The sequence below is a fragment of the Chiroxiphia lanceolata genome, chromosome 12, assembly GCF_009829145.1.
Source record: "Chiroxiphia lanceolata isolate bChiLan1 chromosome 12, bChiLan1.pri, whole genome shotgun sequence".
Taxonomy (NCBI): Eukaryota; Metazoa; Chordata; class Aves; order Passeriformes; family Pipridae; genus Chiroxiphia; species Chiroxiphia lanceolata.
The window spans coordinates 6,980,843-6,999,995 of NC_045648.1; the positions used below are offsets into that span (position 1 = coordinate 6,980,843).

A 19,153-nucleotide genomic window follows, 5' to 3' on the forward strand; every position below is an offset into this window, starting at 1 on the left:
TGGTGTAGTTGATTAGTTATAAACCTATTAAATAGTACAATTTCCATATCAAATTGGGAAGAGAGAGAATATGTTTATGAACAAAAAGAGGATGTCAAACCTTTTGGTGTCACGATGATTATTGTTATTACTAGTCCAGTTCTTGTTTCTCTTTTCTGTGGAGCAAGAGTTGAACTTTTGTCTACTAGGGTTGGGTTTTTTTACTGTAGAAAAAACTCCTTTGTTAACTGCTTAATACATGAAAGAAAACTGGAGGAAGAACAAGCTGTTGTCTGGCTTTGGGCTGCTTCCATAGACATCACTTGAAATTTGTAGATTGTAAGCCCTGGTTCTCTCCCTGGGCCAGGAAGCATTGGGGTCTATGGGGTCACAAAATCTGGAGGTACCTTAACTTGTCCCTGGTGTCTGGTGTGTGCTCTGTACCATCTCCTTGCCCTCTCCTGTGCTTGTCTCTTTTCTTCCTGAAGGATGTTGTGCTGAGCTGTGTAACATGAGCTGCTGGGTTCAGGGAGCTTTAGCACTAAAACCTGCCTTGTTTTTTCAGACTTTAGAGGCTGTCACTGAGACCCAGAAACTGCTTCCAAGTCTATGGCTTAAGCAAAGTGTTTTGTTTTCTCTGCGTCAGCGCTCCATTGCCATGTCCTCGTCATCCTGCTTTTCCTTCTCCATCCCAGACAGCCATCTGGGCAGGCTTTGCAGCACCCTCCTTCTTGAATGATTAATGCTGCATAAGGTCATCTCTCACAGTCATCTGGCAACATCCTGGGGTGGAGCCCATATGCTTTGCTCATCTTAACTTTTAACCTGCCACCGAAATCCTGCGTTACTGGGAAACTTTTTAATGTGCCTCTTGGGAAATGATTCGGACAAAGGGAGTCAGGAGCCCACAGATCATTTCCAGAGGAAGAGACTGCAACTCAGCTTCTTGAATTTTGTTTAATTTCTGCCTTTGTTTTGGTTTACTCAGGGAAATACACAAACACACAAATATTTTGCATTTATGTTTCAGAATTATTGTTTCTTTTACAAAAACAAACAAACAAACCCCCCAACAGCCATGCAGAAAATACAAACCTAAAGGATTAAAAGGTTGAACAGAAAGGGGAAGGCTCCTCCACTCCAAATCATAAAAGTTATGATAAATAATTGATAGGAGGCCACTACTGAGGTTAATTTTAGGGAACCTGGAGCCATAGGCAAATCCAAATAAAAATTGATTCTCCTGGATTATATGTCAAACCAACCAAAGATGTTGGCTTGATACTTTTAGTGTAAAGGTATTCCAAGGAAACTTCAGGATGCCAAGGTTTAATTTTTTTCATCTTCTTTTTAAAAATACTGTAACAACTTTAATGTCTTTGTCACATGGAAGATCAGGTGACAGAGAAAGTTTGTGTCTCAGCACTTTACATGTTGTCATCACGGCAATGATTGAAAGAGCATTTTAATTCCCTTTATCAAGACCTCCTACAGAGGAGGGATTTAGCTGAAGAAGTTATCTTATACCCTGACCATCCCAGTGATTTCCTTTATCCCTATTCTTGAAGAAGCACATGCTTTCTTTCTCAGAATACTCCCTTTTATGCCTTATCTGATTTTTATTTACTAGCTTCTCACCAAGTACTGTTTCTGAGAACAAAGAAAATGCCCATTAGCAAATATCTGTAAAAGCTCTTTTCAGCCATGAAGTTTATGGTCATAGTTAAGGGTTGAATTTGTTGAGGTGCAATCCAGCAAGCTTAAATTGAAGAAAATTAATATTACTTTAATGTTTCATTTTTCTCATAGGAAAAGAACACATTAGAGAACCATTTCTGTTCAGCAAATAGTGTCTTTTTTTACTCAAATAGGATTAAAAAGAAATGCATATTTACTGGCCCTTGGCCAGATAGCTGATTTTTTGCAGAGGTGACTACAATATAGATGTTTTAGATGTGTCAGCCACATTCGGCATTTTGCAGACAGAGTCCTCTTTCATATTAACTGTTTTCTTTGTTTAAGAAAAAAAAGTCATTGAAATGAAGGCAGAATATTTTTAGGGGAATAAGCATGGGCCACAAGTTCAAGGAAATTGTTTATTATGTTCTGTGGTCAGTCTGATGCTCAAGGTAAAAGTTAAAAGGGACCACATTTATTTCCCTTTTTTTCAAATATCTCCTTGAACTGCTTTTTACGATAGCAACCCTAAATCTTCCTTGTTAGGGAAGTGGGTTTTATTCTCCATTTTTAACTGGAGCAGTATTTTCATCTGGGAAATAAAAATTCCTCTTTTTTTACTCTGATTCCTGCATAAATAATTTGGTGTTCTGCACTATTGTTGCTAGATTTGCATGCAAGTTGAGTGTTTCCAAACTGTCCTATACTTTGTACAGTCTTCTCCTCTCTTGCTGTGCTGCCCCAGTCATAGAGTCCTAGAAAGGTTTAGGTTGGAAGGGACCTGAAAGATGATCTGGTTCTAACCCCCATGGGTTAGAACCCATGCCATGGACAGGGAACCTTCCACTAGACCAGGTTGTTCAAAGTCCCCTCCAGCCTGACCTAATGTCTGACAGTATTTTCCTGTCTCATAGAAGTGAAGCAGACTGTTTCCTCTACTACAGGAGTATTATCCACATAATGACTACTTGATTGGTCTGTATTTAAGCAATTCAGGGAGCTCTCATCATGACTCACACAACTATCAGATTATCTTGAATAATGCCAAACGACATCAAAAACTTCACAGGCCATCCATTTCAGTTCCCTTTTCTTTTAACCTACACTCAAATCTGTCAAATCCAATAGTTTAGAGAATAGAGTTTACAGAAATTCCCCATTAATATTTGACATACCTTACCATGAAATGAATGTTCGGGGGGGGGCGTGTATTTTTAGTGTGTGTTTTTTAATATTTTGTGTTTAGAAGGTATATTGTTCTTTGGTGTTGTCCTGTGGATGCTGTCTTTCTTTTTTCTCTGTTTCCCTTTGATGGATATAAGAAGGGAAATAGTGTGACAGCATTTATTTAAACCAACTTAGGAACATAACTGTGTGTTAAAAGTGTAAGAATAAAAATAAACTTCTAAGAATAAAAAATAGCTAAGCATGAAACAGGTCTTCCCTCTAAATAGTGAAATGTTTGATTAGAACATTTTTTGAACATCCCAGTTTCTTTTTATTCAGTTAAATAAAATGTTTTTAGCTTACAATGTGTGCTCATCAAAAAGAGCACAGAAAAGCAAAAGTCTCTGGAGTGTTTAACACTGCTGGAGTTGAATGAAGTCAGTGGGGTGGGATCCAGGGTCAGGACTTCTGTGAGACAGCACTGCTGTTCATCCTGCCCTCTGTGGGTTCTGATGTCCATCTCTCCCTTCTGGGAACGGGGTTTTGCAGCCCACAGTCTTCTGCCAAATGAGGACTGACAGCCTGCAGCTCCTCCAGTGCTCATCTTCTGCCCAGCCCTCTGAGCCCACTGCTTGAGGACAATTACCCGCTGTGGCTTTGCTGAATAGTCTGTTGTACATGGCCTGACAGAGCATTCTGACTATTATTATTTTAAATGATACAGCACAGGGATCTGCAGGAGGATAAATTGAAACTTCCCACATCGGTCCCTCAGGGCAAACACCATTTCTGACTGGAGGTGATGTCAGAGAGATGCTTGTGTTTTTTATGTTAGCCACGGGGAATGCAGAATGCACACGGGCTCTTCTCAGGCTGTATGGTCAGCGTGTGGCCTTGGGCCAAAGAGAACCAGTTTGGCTTCTACGTACTGTTTTTTGAGCAAACTAAACCCAAAAATTGCAGTATGACTCGAGACCTGTAATACAGGGTGGCTGATCCTGTAGAATATTTTTTTTTTAATTACAGTTGGATTTGAAAAATACTGCAAACCCTGGTATTAACTTTCTGCTTAATGGAAAGTAGCAGGGGACAGGGATTTAAGCTTTTATTTTTTTTCTGTCTGTTTTTTGCTAGCGAGTAATTGTCCCTTTTGTGCTGCATGATGCAGTAGAACAGTGCATTGGCCTTGAGCTCTCCAAGCCAATCCCGGTTTCACAGGAGAGGCTGGAGTTTGTCATCAGGAGTTGTGATGACCCAGTTCCCCATTACTCGCTCTCAGTAAACCTTTGGCAGTTTTATGGCACCTTTATCAATAACAGGTTTAGCCAGAAATGGTGAGAGGAACAGGATTTGTTGTACAGGATGAAACATGGAATTGGGAAGAGGAAGGCAGGCAGAGGACCTGAGATGGGAGCCCAGGGTTATGGCAGCCAAGGGTGGAAGAGATCACCCTGCAGAGCATTTGACCCTCTTTGGAAACCAAAGCAAAAAGTCTCGGTTCTGTGATGGTTAATTTGCCTTAAGCTATTAACTAAGAAATCTCTCAGCTCATGTGAAATATAAAATATTTGCATTTATTTAAAATGCTAAATGTATTCACTTCATTGGAAGTGTTCAAGGTCAGGTTGGATGGGACTTTGAGCAACCTGATCTAGTGAGCGATGTCTCTGCCCATGGGAAGGGTGTTGGACTAGCTGATCTTTTAAGGCCCCTTCCAACTGAAACCAGTCTATGATTCTACTCTAGTATATTTATAATTTTTCTTGCCCACAGCAGCCTGAAGAGGAGCAGTCTGCATGTGATGTCACCAGCTCCAGTTCCTCTGCAGATGACACCATGTCCCTGGAGAGGAACTCATCCCTGGGCAGCGACACATCCCTTCCCTTCCCACCGACTGTGAACTTTGCCCAGCCCAAGGACAGGCACAGCCTGGATGGCAGCTGCACCAACATGGTGGCCTCTGAGGGAGGAGAGAAGGAAGAGGAGCTGGACAGTATCACAGATGTGCCCACCCATTCCTCTGTCTTACGCAACTCCATGCGACCACTGTCTCCTTTCCGTCGGCACAGCTGGGGGCCGGGGAAGAATGCCACCAATGAAGCAGAAATAAACCAGAGGAGGTGAGTGTAGGGCTGCTTTGATTTACTTTACACCCATTCATGCACATTTATTTGAGCTTTAGGCTTGGCATGATAAAACAGAAGAGTGTGGACATCGCTTCTGATTATTTCTTTTTCACTCCAAGGGTTGAAGACAATCTCCTAACATATGTTTGTTTGTTTTTCTTAAATTAACTTCCAGGGTTAAAGTACTTAATACCTACAGTATGCTTGAGGTTTTCAGAGTAAATGGAATTACCTTGGGACAAGTCTTCCATTAGAACTGTCATCACCCCTTTCTATATGAAGGGCTTTGCTAAGGGAATTATTGGAGTGTTAAATCTTGTTGATCACAAAATAAACATGGCCATTATTGCTCTGATTGTATTAAGACATAGCACAGGCTTTTAAAAAATGGTGTGGAGACTCTTCATAGTGGTGAGGTGGGTCATCCCTGTTTCACAGAATTGGTTCCACCTCAGTCTGTCATGGACAGTAAGTCCCACTTAACTCATCACCAGTGCCCCTGCTGGTGTCTGAGAAGATTCAAAAGGGTAGTTTTCCCAGTTGTTCTTTCAGAAGATGCAAGAGGGAGAGGTGTAACAGCCACGTGAGTGTGTAAATTCTGGTGCCAAGTGACTGGGGGAGAAAAATTTGCTCAGTTCCCCTTCTCAGTGGGGAAGATGAAGTAAAGGAAGATGCAGACCAAGAAGCAGTAATTGGTGTAAGGTTCCCTGCCATGCTCTGTTCAGCATCGGGGCTGCTGGACACTTGCCATCAAACCCTGCATGTTCTGAATCCAGTGGAGGTTTGGCCAGTGTTTTTAATGTGCTTTAATGCTTTCAGAGCATTAAAACTGAGTTGTTTTAGGAGGGCCAGATTCCTCCCTGCAGCTCACTGAGGCTGCAGGCCCCGGCGTGCAGTGCAGTGCTGCTCTCTGTCTGCCTGCTGCTGTCCTCATGGCCTCAGGTCTGCTCTTAACAGAAAGGGAGTCTTTGCATTTGGTGATGGATGGCATTAAATTAAAACTGGCCACTCACAACTGGTAAATTTTTACTGACCTGTTTGGGTAATCCAGGGAGAGGCAGCAGCCTCCCATCAGGAATGTGTGCATCTTTTACACATTAGGAGTGGTGGGTGTCAGTAAGGGAATATTGTATACCCTTCAGGTTTTAAAGTTAAGGTTGAAAAACATTCAGGACCCTCTGAGTAACATAGGATGAAAGATTTATTATTACTGTTTTCTACCACTGTCACCTTTTTTTGGGCTTCATTCTTGGTACTCAGGTAATATTTATATAAATTAAGTAATACTTGTCTTTTTAAAACTACAAAAGAGTCAGCATATGACATACCTGCAGGTTTATGACAGAATGAGTCCATAAGCTTTTAAACTCATTTGCAGAGATTTATTTTTAAGTGTAGGACTTGTTGCATAAGGATTTCTGGTGGTAATAAACTGCATAGCTGGCAATCACTGCTAACACTGAACACATGGGGTTAAATTCTGCTCAGATTTGGAGACTGTTTCTGATAAGGGAAAATACATTCATTGTAAATGTAAGAAAATCTGAGTTAAAGGAACAGTAATTGTTCTCTTATGTTCTCAGATACAGCTGTGGCTACATAAGGATAGCTGTCACACAGATTAATAAAAACGAAAAGCTGGATGGGTCTATGGTGCTGATTTGGTTCTTGTTTGGTTTTTTTCTTCTGTTAGAAAGGAATTTGGATTATTTGGTTTGTTGTTTTCTTATTTTCCTTGTTCTTTTCATATGAGGCTGTTGTGATGTTGAGACTCTGGTTGCTTAGTGAACAACAACAAATACTGAGGAAGTGAAGCACAAAGAAGTGACTTTCATAGAAATCAGTTAAATTTGGAGTGTTTCCTTATTATTTCATATGCAGTAGATGCTTTTTCATTTAATGGGAAAAAAGCCTTATTGTAATTTGCCTTTTGCAAATCTTTAAAGTGAAGTAACGTAGAGCACAAGCCTTAACTAAGGTTTGTCCTGCTGATGTGCTGGATCTGTGCTGCTCCCAGCACCTGCCACACTCCCTCACCTCCCATGGGCACCCATGGCACTTCTCTGCTCTGTAGGTGAGCAGGGTGCACTCACTAAATGGGCAGAAATTAACCAAATAAAGTGTAATTGCCACCAAAACCAGACCGAGGATTAGAACTGGGCTGTGGAGCCAGGAAGAGGTGTCTGTCACTGATGGTGGCAGACTGCACCATCAGTTGAACTCTAAGAAGTGCCTCCTGCCCCAGCAAAGGACTTGCAGCCTGGTCCAGCCCCCATCCACACCAAAACCAGTCTTTCCCCTCATGACGAATATGTAGCTAAGTCAAGCTTAAACAGAGCTCCTGATACAGGACCCAAAAAACCTACAGGAAAAAATCAGCCTTTTTTAGGATTTGGCCTTTTCCACTGTTCGTGTTACCTGTTGTAAGAGAGACAAGCGTAAAAGTTTGTTCACAGAAAAGATCTGAAAAAAAAGGTAATAATCTTAAATGAAATGTGAAAAGATGCTCGGTTCCCCTCTGCTTCCCCTCTTTCCTCAAATGAACTTCACAGATAATCCTCATGTCTACATTTTGCTATTAAAAACACAAAGAAAACCAACGAGGCTGCCACAAAAGGATGTTCATCCTTCAGTTAATTCCTGACATTCATTGGGGATTTGAAATGCCTGTCTTTCAACAATGCTGCAGTGTGTTTAACGCTCCGGCCGAGGGACGAAACGCTGCTGTTTTCCACTGGTGGATTAAGCACTGCAGAACTGGAGCTGGTGTTAATCACTGTTGCTAACAGCTTCTGTCAAAGAGGTTGGCCTTATCTAAACTTTAAACTGACCTGGCTTTGGCAGCAGCAAAGTTGCAGCATGGTCAATACCTGTGCAACCTTCTCTCTGTACAAAATGCAACAACCGAGACCCGGATTTATTTGTAATAGAGAGGAGGAACACAGAGACTCATTACTTCCTTTAGTATTTCATTTTGTGTTTTCCCTGTATGTCCATTTCCTCTGTTTGTGTGTCAGGGATATTAATCCCTTAGCTGCCATTTGTTCATTTTTTTTCCATTCAAGCTGCTGACCACTCTCCATGATTCATTTTCAGTTCAATGCGAGTTCTGGGGGATGGTATAAAGAAGCCTCCCATTCATAGGAGAAGGTACAAAGCCAACTAATGTAACTAACTGTTTTGCCTTTGTATGTCTACTAACTCCATACTCTCATGTTAGTAAACCTGTAGTACCTCTGGAAGTGTTGGCATTAGAGGTGTGCATCCCGCTTGGCTGCTTTCCCTCTCCAGTCTGACCCAGAGCAGTTTTTCTGCCCCACAGAGCACATGCCCAAGCCATTTTCTCCAGGATGATATGTTAATAACTTGGAGAAATCTCAGATATCATTTAGTTGGCCTTTGCTATGTGTAAAATTTGGAGTTAAGATGATTGTTTACCTGGGAGCATGTGTGTGATTTAGATTTAAAGTACATCAGGGACTCCTGGCAAGACTTGCAGAAGGGGCACGTGGGGAGGGAATGGATCAGACACAATCTCACATTTGGAGAATGCTCTGCAGATCTGCAGCTGGTTGAACTAAATGGCTTTAATTTTGCTCTTTTTATGTTTTTTATAACCATCTTCCTAAAAAAATAGGTAGTAAGGTGTGTTTTTCTCTTTACTTCCATGTGTTTTTCTTCTCTATAGCAAACTTTCATGTTTTTTCAGATCCTCTTCCATGAGGAAAATGCAGATAGGCATTTTCACTCACGTAACCTTTGCGTTGTCTATTAATATATAAAACAGGACACTTAGTTTTTGACACAGCAGATGTATATTGACCACACTTAGACATTTTAGGCTAAAGAAAATATAGCAGTTTAACCTTTCCTCTTCAGTGGTTCAACCTCTTCTCATCTCCCACAGCCTGCTACCTCTCCTGTGGCAGGTTAACTCAGTATTTCCCTTCCCTTGAAATGGATGACGTGATGTGTGTGCAAACAAACTACCACATTTCCACATGTGAAGAAGATGTTACAGTGATACTATGACCAAAAAAATCCCTGTGCCTTATCATGTGTCAGCATAAATTAAGCCCTATGAGCAGTGCTGTACAGTTCAGGAGGGAGCTCTTAAAAAAGAACACACTTTTTTATTTCTAAGAAGCCACTCTATTTGCATCAGTGTGTTCTGGAGGAAACTGTGCAGTGCTCGTCTTCTCAGCTCATGCAAATGAACATCTCTTTATCAGTCATCTCTTACGGATCCTCTGTAGGAGTTACGTTAGTTTTTAGGGTCAAAATATCTTGAAACACTGAGTTTACGTGTAGAATAGAGACAATGTATGTCTCAAATAGGCAACCTAAAATCCCTAGTCTTACCTGAAATGTGTGGCAGTTCTTTCGTAAGCACCCTCTCTCTTTTTCTGGCCTCCTAACCACTTTGATATCATCCTCTCTAACCCCACTTGCAGAGCAGCAGCCTGAAACGGATTCCAACAGTTTATGCTCTCCCACAAGGCTGATGTAGGTAACAGCTCGTCCCCCTTCCCCAAGTTGTCTTCTGCAGAGGCGTTTTTTATGCTCTGCATTGATCTTGTTTGTTTTTTATAGTGTTGCCAACAGATTGTGGGTGGCTCCCCAGCAGGGCTGTGATTCTGCAAGAGTGCTTTCCACAGCCCTTGCCAAAAGGTCTCTTTCCTTCTTTGGGATCTTATACCACCTTCAAACTTCCTCCTGCATAAATATGGCTCCTCTTCTTCCCTCCCTCTGCTCTTCTACTTCTCTTCCCTGCAGTTTTAGCACTTGGGTGTATCCTCACCCAATTAACATCTTTTATAAAACAGGTAGCAGTTATTTGAACTCCACCGTTGAACACAAGTGTCCGACCCTTACAGAATGTTTCTGGTGTTGTGTGTGGACACTGTATGAAGACTTGGCATGACATGATGCAGTCAGTGGGTTTAAACCTTCCTCTGTGCCCTCGGAGGCTTCTGGCACACACAGTTACTGGCCTGGGGATACTTACACTTGTTTTGCCCTTTTTGTAGGCTCCTGTTCTGGAGCAAAGCATTTTCTGGCCTTGTCCTCTCCTTGCATGTATCACAGGCCAGGGGCTGGGAGCAGGACTTGTGCAGTGCTGCTCTGGCAGATCTGTGCTGATGCAAAATTCCCTTCAGACAATGTATGTTTCCTGGACAGCTTTTCCAGGATTTAGGGATCATTTATATGTCATAGCTGACAGGAAGATGGATTTCTCTGTGTCTGCAAAACCTGCAATTGGGCCATGAGCTGACAGAGAAAAAATAACAAAAGCAATGTTTAAAATAACAACCAAAATATTTGCATACTGTATTTGCATTTCTTATGTCTTTCATGATGCAACTTGGAGACTCTTTTGGGGTATGGGAGCTGAAAGGTTTTCTAGTCAGAAGCACTCTTGATTTAATCCCAAGTTAATAGTAAGACAAGCCTGTTTTTTCCTTCCAGCCTCTTTCAATGACTTGCTGTGTAGCGTTTAAGAATGTGTCTCTCTCTCCTTATTTTTCCCAAGCGTAGCCTGAGGTTGTTAATACTTCTCTGGAGGGGACTTAAACTATTAAATGTCTATAAGGGATTCTTTTTCTGATTTGAGGATGAGAGTTACCAGAAAAATACTAATCATTACTAACACAATGGCCGTGTGTGATTACTTGTGCAGAATTGGCTTTGGTATGTTTCAGTCATGTTTTTCCCAAAAAACTTCACTCCCCACAAGGAGTGATTTCTCCAGTTCATTGTACACCAATGGGAGTTTGGGGGAAGCATGGGCTGTCCTGCTACCTGTGTTGTGGTAACCTCAGGCATTTGGGGCACTCTGGTGTGTTTGTGCAACCAGGCATATGCTACTGCATTATTTCTGAGTTGAATGGTTGGGGTTTTTTTCAAAATATGTAAGAGTGAGAGTCTTTTACCATTCCCCTGTTCCATAACAATCCAATAATCACTGCCCTTTTCCTTTCTTTGCCTCTTTTGATGTTCCTAGTTTGAGCTGGTGTCCCTCAGGCGTACAGTACCTTGCCATGGGTCCTGACTTTACTTGTAGAAGGTATGGTATGAATAAATGTGCAGCAGCAAAGGAGCACTGCAAGCACCCTGTTGTCAGCTTTTTGTGCATCCCACCGCTGCTCTGGCTGAAGCGTGCACGTGTTTGTTTGCTTGGTCTGCTTTTTAAGCCATTAGTCTTGGGAATGGATCTTCTGAGTTGGGGTGCAGGTGAAGGTGGTGGCTGCTTTTCACTGACCTCCAGCATTAAAGAATCTGCACTGTTGGGTTGAGCTGCTCTGCTCCGTGATGACTTTAAGCCGTGTTTTTTCCGCAGCAATGATCATAATGATAATTGTGTCAGCCAGAGAATCAGAACAAGATTAAATATGATTCAACACTGCTCTGTTCCAGATAAATCTCATAAAGGATTTAAGTTCATACAGGCTTATTCTTTGTAAATTGAAAGATCTGGTTTTTTCTTCAAAGAGGCTAATCATGTAAAACCCTCTGTGAAAAATCAATCTGATCACCTCAGATGAAAATTTCCCAGGCATTTAAAGATTGCATCTTCTGCAGAAAGTCCCAGAGTTGAGATTGGTGTTTGCAGGTCACCTCTTTACACATAATATTGCTTGGAAGCCAGTCCCCCAGATTTTATAGCTTTTTTGCATTTTCTCTGACTGTTCTTGCTGGTTGTGTGTAGAACAATTGAACTCTTTTTCTGAAGAGTAGATATTGAGAAAAATGTTAATCTGTCCTTCCTATTACAGATTTAATTATATATGGTCTATATACTCCAATCAGCAAATTACAGAACAGTATCACCCACTGATAACTATTTCATGGGGTAATATTTGCAGCTTTTAGCTGGTTTTGTCACAAGTACGTAATTTTTTTCTGCACCGTGTACCATCACTGTTACCACCTTGGAATGTAAGCAAAAAATATTCTTCTGCTCTAAATAATCAGTAGAAATGGGACTGATTTCTCTCTACAGGTGTTTTAGAATAAACTTTTCAGGGCCTGCTATAAATACACATTGATGAGTTGCAATCTTCTTAAAGCAGATTAAATTATGAATGCTTCAACCAGCCTTTTTTTCTCATTAATTACCATGAAAAAAGTCTTTTGAATATACTAAATCTTTTTATTCAATGTTTATTGCAATTTTTGCTTTTAAGGTGCATATTTATCAGCCACTTAATGCTTCTAAGGGACTCCAGAACATTAATCACTACTCTGCAAGTCTACCTGAATTTAAAACTGCCCTGGTTGTTTAAATCATCTGTACAGTCTAGAGTGTGTTTTCCCTTTCATTTGTTTACATGTCAGCTTGTTGGCCACTTAGATGTCATGATTAGCCTCAGGTTGGGATATAAATCCAAGGTAGACCTTGGAGGACTTAGTGAGTATCAAATCAAACATCAGCAATGGAATTGTACTCGTGTGCTGGGAGATGAATCTGTGAAGCTTGCACATGATTCCACAGTGGCATTTCAGTGGGTTTGTTGATGCTCAGGCCTGAAGAGCTTGAGGGTCAGAAACAGAATACTAGGTCAAGATTTATCAGATTAAATAGTCCCACGTGAAAGAGGAGGTGACAACAGTTATTGAATTCAAGAAAAAGATGACAGAAAAGGTAGAAAAGAAACCGGCTTTGGCAGAAAGAAGGACATTATCAGTGCCAAAGCTTTGTGCAGTGGCAAGTTTTAAAATAGATTCAGTGGCTGCAGAGATGAATGTTACAGCGGCTGATGTGGCTGCTAGGAGGGATTTTGGTTCAGGACAGGCTAAACAAGGTAGTTTAATTTGGGTGGCTTTATTCCAAGGGAGAGTCCAGTAAAAAGCTAGAAAAAAAAAAGTGGAAATACCAAAATCATTAGAAGGGGTGTTTCTGGATTTTCCTGTGCACCACTAAAGAAGAATAAGAAGAAAACAGTAGGAAAGGCTCTTGACCAGGAGTTTGAATGGTCATTCAAGCAACTACTGTGTCTCATTAGAGGCCCAAAGGAGCTGCAGTTTACTCTGAAGAAAATAGAAATAACATGTTGAGCAGTAACATCTGCATTTCCCTGCAGAGTTCAGTTAGTGACTGCCGTGTGTTTTACACGTGAAGGTGTTCTGTGCTGAAAGACACTGGTCCCTAGGAGTTTGTCAGCATCTAACCTCTGTGCTTTCTCTTTAGTTACAGCCTAGAAGGCCTTGCTGGAGACTCTGGTGAGAACAAGAAGCCCTCTACAAACTTGGAGGGTTCTTCCCTGAGCTCCAAAGACCTCAGGCGGAGTCCACTTGCCAGCAATCAGTGTGGGTCCCTGGTCCTGCTCACTGAAGAGCAAGGAGAAATCAGAGACTATGGTCACCAGGTAAAACTGTCCAGCTATTGCTAGATGTCAGCAAAATGCTACATCAGCATTTTAAAAGTAATTTTCCCAAGTGACAGTCTCACAAAAGCTTCCACCCTATATGTGTATGTGTGTATATATATATATATATAAAAAAAATTAAAATCTTCCATCTTTAACATGGAGGAATCTCCATCTGTGTTAACTTTGCTATTTGGTTCTTTGGGACAACGTGGTTGATGGGCAAAGTCTTAGGGTAAGAACAAGAAACCTCCCAGTTTTCTTCCACTAATTGCATGAGTAATTATGGAAAAGTTATTTAATTTTTAGCATGGATATAGTGATTCTATCAATCAAAGGTGTTGATTGAATGAAAAATTGCTTCTGCAATTAATGCAGAATTAAAGTAAAATGGTAATTGCATATTAAGAAAATATGAAGTAACCTCTCTGGAACAGAAGTCTATGATAGCTGTTAAGGACAGATGAGCCACAATATTATGAGACTCCTTGTTAATTGTTGTTAAAGAAGTAATTATTCTTTTAAATACTATAAATACCCTGGATTTTTGAGTTGGAACTTTCAGCCATAGTATTTTCTGGGTTCATGTCAGAATCATTAACCATCCAGTCTGTTTGCCTCATAAAGTCACTGCTGTACATCAAGGCAGTAAACGGGTCTTACAGGATCTGGCCTTTTAAGCTGTAATGCTACGACTCTCAGGTCTTCTTTTGCTTTGGGGAATGGCATTTTTGGGGTACGCACTGCTGAGCATCAGGTTTCTTTTACCATGTTGAACCACAGTCAAGTTATGCTGAGGAGCTGGAGTCACAACAGTAATTTCAGTGGCCGTCAGACAGTTAACAATATCTGTCTTGTAATACCTTGCAAGAAAATCAAGCAGCCAGAGTCTCTGTTGCATAATTAGTTGTCTTACACTTAAAAGACAAAACAAAATGCCGCATTTCACCTGTGCAACACTGGTTACGTTTTTTGCGGTACTTGACTTTCTCACCTGTTATCTTATTGTGGGATTGTTTAAATTTTTCACTGTTTCAAAGTGAGAATTTCAGTAAACATGAACACTGAACTGGGATCTGAAGCTGGGATGGTTCTGTCGTTCTTTACATGATTACTGAGTGTGGTTCTTTTCTGTCCTGCAGGCGCGTCAGACATCGCAGCCACAAGGATTTAATTTCTGTTCTTCTGCTGCTTCATCTCCGCTGACCAAATCCATGTCTCTAATGTCAATTAGCAAGCCAGTGCTCGACAGTGAGTAACAGTGTTCCCTTATCCATGCTGTCATCTGTATTATTGAGTATATCCTGCTACCTTCCCAAGGCAGAATGTGCTAGTAGCTGCTCTTGCTCTCCTATATTATGTGAAATATATGTTTCACTGCTGAATGGAATTGTGGGTGGAAAGGCAGAACTCAGTCAGTTTAGTTTAGTTTTTCCCAGTGTATCCTTAGTATTTCTTTGTGTTAGGTTTCTTTTGGTTTTTGTTCTTAAATTAGACTACTGGTACAAATCGAGTTTGTTATTTTAAAAAAAAAAAGGATTTAATTTTACATCCTTTCAGAGTTTCTTCCATTGATGTCAGGCAAATTCCACGTGAGATCTTATTTCCCTACATCTAGATTTTTGAAAGTTGATACATGGAAACTTGAGAATCCATGTCTTGATCTCCTTTGGGTAGTTTGTTGCTATTCATTTTGAGTTAAATATTTTGGAGCAGTTGGGTGTAATTTATTGAATCTCATTCCTGAAGAAAATAATAAAAGATGATTCTATGAAATTTTCCAGTTTAGCTTAATTGAAGTGATAACAAGCACTTAATTTTGCAACTTGACTGAATTGATTCTTTCAGCTGAAAAAGTCATTCAGAAGGCTGCAGCTGGATGTGCTTAGAAAGGGCTGAGTTACACATGTTTTCATTTTATTAATTGCCAACCAGAAACCAAACTGACATCTTAGCTCACGTCTTGTCAGTTAGTGATGGTCTCTGATCTTTCCTCTTTATTAACATGCTTCTTCCTTGCAAAGCTGAACAAGGCAAAGGTGCTTTAAGAAAGGTGTTTTATTCATGGAGGAGGCTTGCTGGTGGAAGCTCACAGGGATTATGCTTTGTAGGAGTAATTTTAAAATTCTTCACCATGATTATTCCGTGATTAATAAGAATGTGGCCTAGCGGATGTGTCCCCCAGCAACGGTAACCAAAACATGGGCAGCTCTGTCCCGCCCAAGGCCGGATCCTGCCTTCCCGCTCCCCTCCCTGGGCTGAAGGCCTTCATTGTTGTTTTTTGGAGCAGCCAATTTATTGGCATTGCACCCAACCGCTGACCAGACACCATAAATAGCCCTGTTTGCTCCCCGAAAACGCGCTGTTGGTGGCTGAGGGAGCCTGGACGGCTGAGGTTCATCCCCCTCTCCCTGGACACTTTCCTTCAGGCCCACGGTGGGGGTTTATGACAGTGGAGGATTTGTGCCTCCGTCTTGGAATTGGACAACTTGCTGCCTTTCTGCTCCTCTCTGTCCTATGACCTACGTTAAAAATGCCATGGAGACCTGAGAGCTTTGATTATTCCATCTTCTTCTAGAGCCAGCCATGGTCCCATGGAGACAGAAGGGAAGGAGAAGATGTAGTAAGCTCTCCAGAGGGGCTGTGGAAGAAATAGCAGATTTAATCTTCTGCTTTGAGGCAGATGTCTGTGAGTTTGGGATGCTGAGCTTAAAAATTACAAACACTCCTGTGGGCTTTATTTTCTCAGTCATTAATTTGTGATTCCTCAGAAGAGCCTCATTTTTATAGCAACGTGGTTTTGAAAATCAATGCATTTGAAGGGTTGATGTAAGCATCCGAAAGGAATAATCACTTTGAAAATTCAGATCGTGAGTTCTCATTCCAGTCCTGACTCTTTCCTGACTTCAGAATCTTCAGTAAATCGCCCAGGGAAGCTGTGGATGCCACATCTCTGGATGTGTTCAAAGCCAGGCTGGATGGGGCTTTGACCAACCCAGTCTAATGGAAGATGCCCCTGCCCTTGGCAGGGAGATTGGATCTTTAAGGTCCCTTCCAACCCAAACCAGTCTATGATTCTATGATTTTACTTCATTCTTCCTCACTCACTTTGAAAGAAGAAAAGTGTTGCTTGAATTGTGACCATATGACAGGTGAAGTAGCTTTAGTGCCTTTTAGAAGGTCTCAGTGTATAAACTTCCTTGTATCACTGGGGTTTGACATTCCTGTTACTTCAGCAGAGCACTTCAGAGTTGTGCAAGAGTAAAAATTGATTTCATGGAAATAATTTTGCATAATTTTGTGGTAGGTGTTAAAAAAATAAAAAAACCCAAACATCTGATCCCTGCAATTGTGTCTGAATGAGAAGAAAGCAACGTGCTTTGCACAAAAACTTTAAAAACTAAATCCAAATTAATAATACATGGAGGTATTTCTCTTATTTTTACCATTTATTGTCACATGTGCTGAGGCAGGAGCAGTTTCCAAGACTGTATTTCTATCCCACACTCCCATCTGATTTCTCAGATGTTCCAAGAGCTGTTGTGGCCATTCACAACTGTTAATCCTTCAGCATTTTATAGAGGGAGGTCACAAGAGCTCTTGGCTGGAGCGCTCGGAAGAATGCTTTCGGCCTTGGAATAGCAAATTTCCAGTGTGGAGCACTGTTATAAAGCCAGGAATTGCTATAAATAAAACCACTGAAATGGAAGTAGAATTGTGCTGGAGAAGGTGGTTCAATTTACAGTAAAGTATTATTGTTCATCTTGACTTTTAGTCTAAATAGACAGTAGACTACAGAAGAAAAAGCAGTGTTGCCTAATCATGTTCTTCAGGTCTGGGACGCTAGAACAACTCCTTTGAAAGGCAGTCTAAACAAAATTAATGCATCAGTCTTGCTAAGAATTCTTCAATTTAAATGCCTTATATTGAGTCCCTCTAGGGTTGTTCTGTTTATGTTGGAAAAGTGTGCACATTCTAGTCAAATTGCCTCTGGACCATTGGCATTTTATGATTAATGGCTGAAGGAAAATTTCTGGGGAGTTTGCTTTATATTGCTTGCATTGCACTGGATATTCCTCGGACAGTTTTTTTATATTCTGAATTCAGTATTGGCATATGATATCAGCAATGCAAAAAATTCTCATTGTGTGTGACTGAAAGGACATGTTTTATTCAAAGAGAGCAATAATTGCTTCTTCTGTCTCTTGGAAGTTTAATGCTGATAAAGTCTTTAGCCTGTTTTCCCTGTTGTGCAAGTGAATTGATTTATCCGTGGAATGACTTAAAAGTGACTGAATATATGCACCGAAGATGTTTAATGTAGATGCTTAAGTAGGACCCTTAGGTCAGACCTGTCTCAGGGGCAGAGTTTCTCCAACGCTGTCCCAGTCATCTTTCCCAAGGACACACTGATGCCCCATGTCAGTGATGGGTATCCAGCAATCAGGTCACAGCTCAGGGGTTTCCATCTGCGCTTGTATGAAAAAAAGGTTTGGAAAATACAACCCTTGGGAATCCCACTTTCAGTGAAGAGTGACAATCTGGCTCCTGCGTCTCTTTTTGGAGAAGAGTGTACTTACAAAGAATTGTTTCAAAGCTGCTGCTATGCGAGGTTTTGCTCTTAAAAATAAATTGTGGGAGATTTGATGTCACAGACTGATTGCTGAGTTTGGCACTGTGTTTGGTAGGCATCTTCCAGACAAGGATAGAAGAGGGTGCAGAGGAGCTTTTCTCATGTTTAGGCAGTTTCTTTAAAACAAGGGCTGTGAGTTTCAGAAGTCGGCAGAAGAGATGGTTGTTTTTTCTGTTTTATTTTGGAAGAAAAGAGAGGAAGCTTAAGTGTCTCCTCTTCAAAGCTGGAAATTTTGAAGGGTGTAACATTATCAAAATTTGGGGATTTTTTTTTTAGAAATAGAAGTGGCAAGAACCTTCCCAGATGGATTATGTCAGCACTTCAGATAAACTGTCCAAAGGGAAATCTGACAGCTTTGCTGTGTCATTTAACTGTAGAAAGCACCTTCAAACAAATATCTTGAGTTGTTCTAATTTGATTCCCTGGCAGTTCTTTCGGTGAAGCTGATGCCCCTTGTCCAGAGACCCACTTTACTGTTGGTATTCTGTTTGGGAAAATAACTGTTTGCATATAAGTCTTCATTAAGAGGTCCTATAAAAAAAAAAATCAGCAAAAATAGGGAAAGCCTTGAACCTCAAGCTATGCATGAAGTGAGACCTGCGTCCTCTGAAACCTGCACCTTCTGGAGTTTGCATGTTCTCAATTCTTTGTTTCTTGTGCCTTTTCTGGAGCCAGCTGCTTTGCAGACATTTCCTTTGCTTTCATTTTAGTTTGCTTTGGCCGCTTTCCTCTCCTTTTTATTATTAAATGCATTTTCAAGCATGCTCTAATGTCTGCTGTTAACCCACTTCTCAGCCCAGGGCCGGACTCGACCATCGAGACGAATCTCCTTCTCCTTCAGCATCTCTCCACTCATTCCTAAGTCTAAAACTCTCTTTTCTATTGGCTCTTCTTCCAGTGATGAGGAGGAGGAGGAGTTGGATAGTAAGTAATCGTTTTCTGTGCATTGCAGCCATTATGGGTGGAAACAAAGGGAAATCTGATTTTCTGCTTTAGACCTTGGAATTTCACCTTGCAAACACTGAACTAACCTTTCCATTGTGTGATGTCTAACAGCATTATCTTAGTCCTGTATCTGAATACTAGCTAATGGCAGAATAAAAGGATTATAATCCAAAGAATCTTGTATATCAGCGCCATCATGTCTCATCCAGTTAGTTTTGGTCTGTATCCAAGTGGCAAATATCACCTGCCACTCTGAC

General features: G+C 41.0%; 1 protein-coding gene across 8 annotated transcripts in view; it reads left to right on the forward strand.

Annotated features, from left to right (window-relative positions):
- AKAP13 (A-kinase anchoring protein 13) overlaps positions 1-19,153 on the forward strand; it is a 209,988-nt gene that overhangs the window by 156,057 nt on the left and 34,778 nt on the right. For 5 of the 8 annotated variants that reach the window (XM_032699851.1, XM_032699853.1, XM_032699848.1 and 2 more), the window contains exons 13-17: positions 4,597-4,943; positions 8,046-8,099; positions 10,954-11,016; positions 13,141-13,318; positions 14,461-14,569. In XM_032699851.1, coding sequence (XP_032555742.1) covers positions 4,597-4,943; positions 8,046-8,099; positions 10,954-11,016; positions 13,141-13,318; positions 14,461-14,569 — 751 coding nt within the window. The remainder of the gene's footprint in view (positions 1-4,596; positions 4,944-8,045; positions 8,100-10,953; positions 11,017-13,140; positions 13,319-14,460; positions 14,570-19,153) is intronic. The other 3 variants (XM_032699850.1, XM_032699852.1, XM_032699855.1) reach the window with 2 other exon arrangements.